This window comes from Lepidochelys kempii, chromosome 6 (genome assembly GCF_965140285.1).
Source record: "Lepidochelys kempii isolate rLepKem1 chromosome 6, rLepKem1.hap1, whole genome shotgun sequence".
NCBI classification, from domain to species: Eukaryota; Metazoa; Chordata; order Testudines; family Cheloniidae; genus Lepidochelys; species Lepidochelys kempii.
In genome coordinates, this window is record NC_136385.1 from 66,783,607 (window position 1) to 66,794,806 (window position 11,200).

At 48.0% G+C, this 11,200-nt stretch overlaps 1 protein-coding gene across 2 annotated transcripts in view; it reads right to left on the minus strand.

Annotated features, from left to right (window-relative positions):
• COX16 (cytochrome c oxidase assembly factor COX16) overlaps nt 1–9,568 on the minus strand; it is a 53,529-nt gene extending 43,961 nt beyond the window's left edge. For both annotated transcript variants that reach the window (XM_073348498.2, XM_073348497.2), the window contains exon 1: nt 9,287–9,568. In XM_073348498.2, the coding sequence (XP_073204599.1) occupies nt 9,287–9,529 (243 nt within the window). In that variant the 5' untranslated portion in view covers nt 9,530–9,568. The remainder of the gene's footprint in view (nt 1–9,286) is intronic.
• Nucleotides 9,569–11,200: the final 1,632 nt, after the last annotated feature.

Consider the following 11,200-nt stretch of genomic DNA (forward strand, 5'->3'; position numbering starts at 1 on the left):
ATATTCCTTACACAGCTTTAGGTGCTTAGAAAGTCATTGGCTGTAGCAGACAAATGAAGAACCCTTAACTTGACTCTTGAGCGTAGGGGGAGGTGATTTGCAACATTAATTTTAAAACATGTTATTTATTTGTAATTTTTAAGTCTGAGTATGTATTTTCTTAATAATTTGGAAAAACAATTTGTCTGAAGGAAAAGCATTTCCAGTCACCTTTAAATGTGTTATTGCACTGGAGAAGTAATCTTACATGCTCAGTGTCTCAGAAGAGTGTATGGTGCCAACTCCATTGGCAGTGGTGCCAAAGAACCTTGCTGGCACAGTATCATCTGAAAGTGTCACAGGAGGAATGGGACACTGACAGACATCCCTATTCAGGCAGACAGAGTTGTCTGTGGAATAAGAAACAACACTGAAAGCTAGGACCCTTCCTCTAACGGAGAGCCAAGTGTCATACAGGACTGCATGATAACCTGCAGGTGGTAATGAAAGAGTTACTCCCCCTGTACCTTTCTGCAAAAGGAAAGGGAGAGATAATGGATACAGCAGGAAATAAAAATAAGTACACCACATGTGGGTACAACCTCCTTCCTCACAATAGCAAGTTATATCTGCAAGGTCAGCAGAGTTCATTCCAACAGATGTTACCATCTTAGTGCTTCAGGACTCTACACCCTCTGGCATTCAAGCTGTTAAAAGCGGTTTCATGCCAGGTTACACCACTTTCCTAGGCACATGTTGCCTTATGCCAGGCACTGGTATCACCGCATGTCAAGTTTGTAGAATTAAAGAAAATGAGATTCACTGATTTATCTTGGGGGGTGGGAGAAGAGATCTGTCCCTGTTCATTCCATTGATTTGTTAATTTGCACTCTACAGTCCAGCTGGTGTTGGAAAGAAAACACCCTTTCCTGCTAGGAAAATGTGACTGAGGCCTCTGATGAACATGTTACTCTCAGAGGCTGATCATTTGAGGCTTTAAAGATCACCTAAAGAAGAAAACCTGACTCAAAGCAGATCAAAATTATAAATTCACCCTGAAAATGGGTAAATATACAAACGTCTTTATTCAAAATTATATTATATAAATAAAACCAACTGTCTCTAACACTCAGATCTGCAGAAAGAGTGGCAGATAAACTTCAAGTTGTAAAATGAAAGACAAATGAGGTGCATTTCAAGATAGTTTTAATGTATTTTTAAGTGAATTTAGTGCTGATGAAAGGCCTGACAGTCCTCATGACTGAAGACCTCTTTTTATCAACAGAGCAAGTATAGCACAGGAAGCAACACTCCAAGTTTTCCTTACAGTAGGCCAATGCTATGTACCAACAACTTCTGAAGAAATTAAAGCATCTATTCTTTTTGGTTGCAAAGACAGTTCACAGCTGGTATCTTCCTGACTATGCACACAGATCCAGTGCCGCTGCTGCTCCTAGCTTCCCAAACAGTATAAGTGTGAAGATAATAAGGTTCTGTTCAGCTTCACTGATGCCATTTAGAACTCCTTGAGCAGCTGTGAAACTAACAAGGACCATATCTTCACCACTCTCTTCCTGCTTTGGAAAGCCATGGAAAACAAGAGAGAGGTGCGCTGGAGTATCTACACGGGGAGAAAAACTTAAAGGGGTGAAGGCTAGGAAAGAGATATAGTAGGAGACCCCCACTCCCCAACCAACAAAAAGGCATCCCCAGGGATAAGAGCCATGATTATTAGTGTTAAATGTATTGCCTTTTATTTGAAATTTCCCCTTGTTGTTGCATTAAGGAAAAGGGGGTAATTAGAAGCCCCCGATTTACCTTCTTTACATCATTGTTTACATACTGTATCTCTATCAGGTCACCTCTTTGTCTCCACTGTAGAAAGGATTAAATTGTATACTTTAGTATCTCCTCAGGCAGAAGCCCTGCTGTGGGGCTAAGAATTGCTGTTGCCTTTCTCTGATCCTCTTCCATTTCTACTTTATCTTAGCTTTTTTGAGATGTGCTGACCAAAACTGAACAAAGTTTTCAGGGTGAGGGCATACCATCCAGGGCTTTGGAGTGGAGCCCTCAGAGCAGCTCCAGAGCAGGGGAGCTACAGGTTTTTGCCTGGAGCTGGAGCACAGCTCCCAAGCCCTGAAACCATCAATCTATATAATGGCAAAATATCAGGATTATTTTCCATCCTATTCTTCACTCACCTAGAATCCTACTTTCGAAGTCTCCGACTCAAGGAATATTTCCAACAAGCCACTGAACAGCACACTAACACACAGGAAGCTTCCTACCAACACTACAAAAAGAAGGATTCTGCGTGGACTCCTCCTGAAGAGCGAAACAACAGACTGGACTTCTACATAAAGTGCTTCCATTGACGTGCACGAGTTGAAATTGTGGAAAAGCAGCAACACTTGCCCCATAACCTCAGCCATGCAGAACACAATGCCATCCACAGCCTCAGAAACAACTCTGACATTATAATAAAAAAGGCTGACAAAGGAGATGCTGTAGTCATCATGAATAGGTCGGAATATGAACAAGAGGCTCTGAGACAAGTCTCGGACACCACATTCTACAGGCCATTACCCTCTGACTCCACTAAGGATTACCAAAAGAAACTACACCATCCGCTCAAGAAACTCCCTGAAGAAGTACAGAAACAAATCTACATTGACAGACCCCCTAGAGCTCTGAGCAGGGGTATTCTACCTGCTACCCAAAATCCATAAACCTGGGAACCCTGGACACCCCATCATCTCAGGCACTGACACCGTGACAGCACGATTATCTGGCTATGTAGACTCCCTTCTCAGGCCCTATGCTACCAGCACTCCCAGCTATCTTCGAGACACCACTGACTTCCTGAGGAAATTACAATCCTTTGATGATCTTCCAGGAAACACCATACTGGCCGCTATGGATGTAGAAGCCCTCTACACCAACATTCCACACAAAGATGTACTACAAGCCGTCAGGAACAGTATCCCCGATAATGTCATGGCAAACCTGGTGGCTGAACTTTGTGACTTTGTCCTCACCCACAACTATTTCAGATTTGGAGACAATTTATACCTTCAAGTCAGTGGGACTGCTATGGCTACCCGCATAGCCCCGCAATATGCCAACATTTTTAGGGCTGACTTAGAACAATGCTTCCTCAGCTCTCGTCCCCTTACATGGCTACTGTACTTGCGCTACACTGATGACATCTTCATCATCTGGACCCATGGGAAGGAGGCCCTTGAGGAATTCCACCAAGATTTCAACGATTTCCAACCTACCATCAACATCAGTGTGGACCAGTCCACACAAAAGATCCACTTCCTAGACACTACAGCACCAAACACCATCCTGTACCGGAAACCTACTGACCGCTATACTTACCTACATGCCTCCAGCTTTCATCCAGACCACATCACACGATCCATTGTCTACAGCCAAGCTCTAAGATACAACCGCATTTGCTCCAATCCCTCAGACAGAGAAAAACACCTACAGAATCTCTATCAAGCGTTCTTACAACTGCAACACCCACCTGGTGAAGTGAAGAAACAGACTGACAGAGCCAGAAGGGTACCCAGAAGTCACCTACTACAGGACAGGCCCAACAAAGAAAGTAACAGAACGCCACTAGCTGTCACCTACAGCCCCCAACTAAAACCGCTCCAGCACATCAACAAGGATCTACAACCTATCCTGAAGGACAATCCCTCACTCTCACAGACCTTGGGGGACAGGCCAGTCCTCGCTTACAGACAGCCCCCCAACCTGAAGCAGATACCAGCAACTACACACCACACAACAAAAACACCAACCCAGGAACCAAACCCTGCAACAAACCCCGGTGCCAACTCTGTCCACATATTTATTCAAGGGACACCATCACAGGACCTAACCACATCAGCCACACCATCAGGGGCTCGTTTACCTGCACATCTACCAATGTGATATATGCCATCATGTGACAACAATGGCCCTCTGCCATGTACATTGGCCAAACCAGACAGTCTCTATGCAAAAGAATAAATGGATACAAATCTGACATGAGGAATCATAACATTCAACAACCAGTAGGAGAACACTTCAATCTCCCTGGTCACTCAATAACAGACCTAGAAGTGGTAATTCTTCAACAACAAAACTTCAAAAACAGACTCCAACGTGAAACTGCAGAACTGGAATTAATTTGCAAACTGGACACCATCAGATTAGGCCTGAATAAAGACTGGGAGTGGTTGGGTCATTGCAAAACCTAAACCTAATTTCCCCAATACTAATTTCCCCCTACTGTTAGTCACACCTTCTGGTCAACTGTCTGAAATGGGCCACTCTTATTACCACTTCAAAAGTTATTTTTCCTCCCCTGGTATCCTGTTGTCAATTGAATTGTCTCCATTAGACTGACCTCACACCTGGTAAGGCAACTCACATCTTTTCATGTATTTATACCTGCTCCTGTATTTTCCACTCCATGCATCTGACGAAGTGGGTTCTAGCCCACGAAAGCTTATGCCCAAATAAACTGGTTAGTCTCTAAGGTGCCACAAGGACGCCTCGTTGTTCTTGCAAAGAATGTCTATGTAGATGCTTCTAGGTGGTTCCTTTCAGCCACAATGAATTTGTCTCTACATTGATTTCTGTACTCCTCCCCGGCGAGGGGATTAGCACTAAAATCGACCTCGCTGGGTACAAATTTGGGGTGGACGCAATTCAATGGTATTGGCCTCCGGGAGCTATCCAAGAGTGCTCCATTATGACTGCTCTGGACAGCACTCAACTCAGATGCACTGGCCAGGTAGACAGGAAAAGCCCCGGGAACTTTTGAATTTCATTTCCTGTTTGGCCAGCGTGGCGAGCTGATCAGCACAGGTCACCATGGAGTCCCAGAATGGCAAAAGAGCTCCAGCATGGACCAAACGGGAGATACTGGACCTGATCGCTGCATGGGGAGAAGAATGCGTGCAGGCACAACTCCATTCCAAAAGACGAAATGCAATATATTTGCCAAAATCTCCAAGGATATGATGGACAGAGGCTACAACAGGGACACTCAGCAGTGCGGCATGAAAGTTAAGGAGCTGAGGCAAGCCTACCAAAAAACAAAGGATGCAAATGGTTGCTCTGGGTCAGAGCCCCATATATGCCGCTTCTATGATGAGCTGCATGCAATTCTAAGGAGCGTCCCTACCATTACCCCACCACTAATGGTAGTGTCCCATTACCTCCGTGGACACTTGCAAGAGGGGAGTCTCACGCAACAGGGATGAGGATTTTGTGGACAAGGATGAGGAGGAGGAGGAGGAGGAGGTTGAGGATAGCGCACAGCAGGCAAGCGGAGAATCCCTTCTCCCCAGCAGCCAGGAACTGTTCATCACCCTGGAGCCAATACTCTCCCAACCCTCCCAAGGCGGGCTCCTGGACCATGAAGCCAGAGAAGGCACCTCTGGTGAGTGTACCTTTGTAAATATAATACAGGGTTTAAAAGCAAACGAATTTAATGATTAATTTGCCCTGAAGACTTGAGATACATTTGCGGCCAGTACAGCTACTGGAAAAGTCTGTTAACATGTCTGGGGATGGAGTGGAAATCCTCCAGGGACATCTCCATGAAGCTCTCCTGGAGGTACTCTAAAAGCCTTCACAGAAGGTTTCTGGGGAGGTCAGCTTTATTTCGTCCTCCATGGTAGGACACTTACCACACCAAGCCAGTAGCAAGTAGTCTGGAATCACTGCAGAACAAAGCATTGCAGCGAATGGGCCCGGGCTTTGGTGGCATTCAAGCAACATCCGTTCTTTATCTCTTTGTGTTAGCGTCAGGAGAGTGACATCATTCACGGTCACCTGGTTCAAATACGGGAAATTTGTTTAAGGGGACATTCAGAGGTGCCCGTTCCTGCTGGGCTGTTTGCCTTTGGCTGAAAAGAAATCATCCCCACTGTTAGTCACCCGGTGGTGGGAGGCCTGTTCATGCTGAGCTGTTCACGTTTGGCTGACAGAGATCTACCCCGATACTAGCCACGTGGTTGGGGGGGTGAAGCGATCATCCCAGAAAATTGGGTGGGGTGGGGATTGGGTTGTGCTGCACATTCACCCTAAAACCGCAGCCCCTCCTTTTAAATGGCCAACCCAACAGGCTTTGCTTGGTATGGAAAAGGAGGGCACTGCCGTTTGAAACCGTTCCCACATTATGGATGTTGAAGAAGCCAAAACCCTTTGCCTTACCATGCCTGCCTGCAAGCCAAATTCTGTTGCCCAGCCGAGCGTGTATGATGTCTCACACCAAACCGGCAGGCACTCAATATAAGAGGCAAAATGTAACCTTGTACCAAAAGCACACGTGCTATGTAACGTGAATAGTCTTCCCTTTGTTCTCTAAAACTTATCTTTTTAAATGCTACTCTCCCTTTTTTCCCCTCCCGCACCTGCAAATGTTTCTATGCTCCCCCTATCATCTCCATCCCAAAGGCTAGCGTGGATTGGAAGGCAAAAAAAAAACCAAAACCCCACACTCACAATGAAATTTACTCAGAGATCATGCAGTCCTCCTGCACTGAAAGAGCTCAGCAGAATGTGTGGAGGCAAACAATGGCAGAGACCAGAAAAGCGTTAAATGAACGCGATGAGAGGAGGGAGGAACATGATGAGAGGAGGGAGGATGCAATGCTGAGTCTAATGGGGGAGCAAAGCGATATGCTCAGGAATCTGGTGGAGCTGCAGAAAAGGCAAAAGGAGCATAGACCTCCACTGCAGCCCCTGTATAACCTCCTGCCCTCCCCCCCAAGTTCCATATCCTCCTCACCCAGATACCCAAGAAGGCTACGGGCACGCAGCCACTCCACCCCAGAGGACCGCCCAAGCAACAGAAGGCTGGCATTCAATAAGTTTTGAACTGTAGTGTGGCCTTGTCCTTCCCTCCTCCCCTCATCCACTACCCCACCCAGTGCTTCCCTCCTCACCCACCCCTCCCGGGCTACCTTGCGAGTTTTCCCCCTATTTGTGTGATGAATTAATAAAGAATGCATGATTTTGAAACAATAACGACTTTATTGCCTCTGAAAGCAATGATCGAAGGGTGGAGGTAGGTTGGCTTACAGGGAAGTAGAGTCAACCAAGGGGGCAGGTTTTCGTCAAGGAGAAAAACAGAACTGTTATACCATAGCCTGGCCAGTCATAAAACTGGCTTTCAAAGCTTCTCTGATGCGCAGGGCGCCCAGCTGTGCTCTTCTAATCGCCCTGGTGTCTGGCTGTGCGTAATCGGCTGCCAGGCGATTTGCCTCAACCTCCCACCCTGCCATAAACGTCTCCCCCTTACTCTCTCAGATATTGTGAAGCATACAGCAAGAAGCAATAACAATGGGAATATTGGTTTCACTGCGGGCTAACCTAGTCAGTAAACTGCACCAGTGAGCTTTTAAATGACCAAATACACATTCTACCACCATTCTGCACTTGCTCAGCCTATAGTTGAACTGCTCCTTACTACTGTCCAGGCTGCCTGTGTATGGCTTCATGAGCCATGGCATTAAGGGGTAGGCTGGGTTCCCAAGGATAACTATAGGCATTTCAACATCCCCAAAGGTAATTTTCTGGTGTGGGAAGTAAGTTCCTTCCTGCAGCTTTTGAAACAGACCAGAGTTCCTGAAGATGCAAGCATCATGCACCTTTCCCGGCCATCCCACGTTGATGTTGGTGAAACGTCCCTTGTGATCCACCAGTGCTTGCAACACCACTAAAAGTACCCCTTGTGGTTTATGTACTGGCTGCCAGGGTGCTCCGGTCCCAAGATAGGGATATGGGTTCCGTCTATGGCCCCACCACAGTTAGGTAACCCCATTGCAGAAAGCCATCCACTATGACCTGCATGTTTCCCAGAGTCACTACCCTTGATAGCAGCAGCTCAGTGATTGTGTATCACTTGCATCACAGCAGCCCCCACAGTAGATTTACCCACTCCAAACTGACTGATTCCCGTCTAACCAATAGCTGTCTGATGATGCAAGCTTCCAAAGGACTATCACCACTCGCTTCTCAACTGTGAGGGCTGCTCTCATCTTGGTATTCTCGTGGTTTAGGGCAGGGGAAAGCAAGTAAAAGTTCCATGAAAGTGCCCTTACAAATGCGAAAGTTTTGCAGCCACAGGGAATCATCCCAGACCTGCAACACTAAGCGGTCCCACCAGTCTGTGCTAGTTTCCCAAGCCCAGAATTGGCGTTCCAAGACATGAACCTGCCCCATTACCACCATGATGTCCAAATTGTCAGGGCCCCTGCTTTGAGAAAAGTCTGTGTCCATGTCCCCATCACTATCGTGACCGCATACTGCGGGATAGCGCGCGAGGTGTTTGCAATGCTCACAACAGCAGCAGTGAGCTGAGCTAGACACGGTTTTGTGGACCCACTCTGCTGACTTAATGTGCTTAGTGTGGACAAACACAATGATGTCTAAAAATCAACTTCTATAAGATCGACTTAATTTCGTAGAGTAGACATAGCCTCTGAGGGGTGGTAACTAGGTCTTTCATAAACCTAGCAGCGTCTATATTGGGGGGTGGGCTGGCCTATGTGCCTAACAGCCCTGAGCGATGCAGCTAGGTCAACCTATTTCTTGTAGGTGTAGGTAAGGTTGTAAATGAACGAACGAACACCAGCAACACCATCTTCTAAACGCCTGATTTAAACAAACCAAGTATCCCACAGCGCAGTCTTTGAAGAGCGCGCTCTGACAGGCTTTTACAAAAAAGTCGGGGTTTGCCCACGCCGGTTAACGTCTCCCCGTGTCCGCTGGCCGAGCAGGAGCATGCCACGACCCAGCCCGCTCTCAGCAGCGGGAGCCGGCAGCTGCCGCGCGGCCCGGGGAAGCAGGGCCCCGCCAGCAGCGACCCGGCTCCGCACCGAGCACTGGCAAGCGGACAAGGGGACCCCGCGCTCCCCGCCACCGGTCTGCTCGCAGTAGGGCTCGGCGTGAAACGCCCTCGGGCGGAGGTGAGGTGCCCGAAGACCGCGCCCCCTGAGCCGGGCACCAGTCGGGAGCGAGGCCCCGAGCGCGGCAACGTCGCCCTCAGCCAGGCTCCCCCACCCCCGAGACCGGAGCGGCGGGGCCGGGAACCGAACCCGTAACGCCCCCACCCAGACGCGGCCTGGGCCGGGGGGGGCGGCTCCTCAGAACCGGCGGGCGGAACCTCCCAGCAGTGGGGTCGCGGGCAGCCTCGCGCACAGCGCGTCCCCGCGCCTGCGCCCCCCGGCTCGCCTCAGCACGCAGTGCCGGCCGGCCCGGGACAGCGCCACGGGCCCCACCCCCCGCTACTCACCATCATGGGGACCCCGTACCGCAACGTCTTATTCTTCGCGAGGGGTCGCAGCCTCTCCAAACCCCGCCGCAGGCCCCGCGCCGCCGCCTCCTGCATCAGGCCCCGCCTCCACCAGCACTTCTGGAGGCGCGGTCCTCTCCAAAACCAGCACCCCGCAGACACCGCGCCCTGAGCACCTTGGTTCCGCCCCGCTACAGGGAGGGGCCACGCACAGCGCAGGCGCAGCCACAGCATGACCTGCATCCGGCCCTCGGCACCCGTTGCGGAGCAGCCCTGCTCGGAGAGGAGGCGGCGTGGGGGGCGGTGTAACATTAAACTGCTTCCGGTCTAATTTGCGGCAGGTAGCAGGCTCTGCAGGGAGGTTCCCCCTGTTGCAGTGAGCAACTTCGGCCGGCCCCGCCGCTCTCCAGGGGTGGGCGGAGGTGGCAGGTGAAAGGGGGGATTGTGGAGCATGAACTTTAATGTGTCCATGTAGACAAGCCCTTATTCAGAAAAGGGGAGGGAGTAAGGGTAATTGAAGCGGGGGGAAGACTATTAATTCCTTTCATTTAAAATGCTCAAGTTGGTTCGCCCTGTCACCTACACGACTTGGAGGCCTCAGCCCTAGGGAGGCGCATACCTCTGATAGCAAAGGAGCAGTATTACCCCAGTATCAGAGTTGTCATGACATGAACAGTAATAGTGCACGTAACACCTGAGTCACCGTTATAGTCTATGACCTCACTGCTAACAAGGTGTGTTTTTAACTGTGGGGTAGCTAGCACCCATTAGCTATTCCATTAAAAACAATGGGGAGACAAGGCACTTTAGTTTCACCACAGGGTAAACTAGGTGAGGTCAACATTATGCCCCTGCCCAACCAATGCAAAGGAGTAACAGAATAATTCATGTAAAAATGTCTTTGATTTTGGCAAAAAGTAAATGTCAGCATGAAGAACATCACTGAAATGTATCAGAACAAAACAGGCAGCAAACATAAAAGATTATAAAATTAAATCTGCAATTAGAAATTTAAACAATTCAGTAGAAAAATGGACATGTATGTATGCAGCAAATGAAATAACAGAAGAATAGCATGTGTTTCAGTGTCTGCAGGATTTCTTACAGAAATAAGAATTTTTAATACATTTTAAATTAAAAAGTGTGTGTGTGTGTGTGTGTGGGAGGGGAACCATATGTTACTGGAAGTCCAAAATGGCACTGCATGTTATAGTGGGATTCTCAAAACCATCTAGGTCCTTTTGTCCATCAGAGAGAATTTGGGAACCAAGTTCTACACACAAGTGATGATATGAAAAAGCATTAGGGTATAGCATAGAGAAGCAAAATAACAGTGACAAAGGCGATCCCCATTGGCGGATCAAAAGAAACTGAAGAAGTTTTGACATCAACTCAGGAAATCAGTCAGCCTTGGTATGCATATGAGCCTGAAGAATAAACTTGTGTCATAAAATGAAAAAAAAAATAGAATGTAAAAATGTAAATTACAAAAGCTTTCCACGTGTACCGCTTTCCCCCATCCACGAGATGGGTGCATAGCTGGTTGGAAAACTATTCCCAGAGAGTAGTTATCAGTGGTTCACAGTCAAGTTGAAAGGGCATAACAAGGGGGTCCCACAGGGATCGGTTCTGGGTCCAGTTCTATTCAATATTGTCAATGATTTAGATAATGGAATCAAGAGTACATTTACAAAATTTGCAGATAATACCAACCTAGGAGGGGTTGTAAGAGCTTTGGAGGATAGGATTAAAATTCAAAATGATGTGGACAAACTGGAGAAATGGTCTGAAATAAATAGGGTGAAATTCAATAAGGACAAATGCAAAGTACTCCACTTAGAAAAGAACAATCAGTTGCACACATCCAAATGGGAAATGACTGCCTAGGAAGGATTACTGTGGAAAGGGATCTGG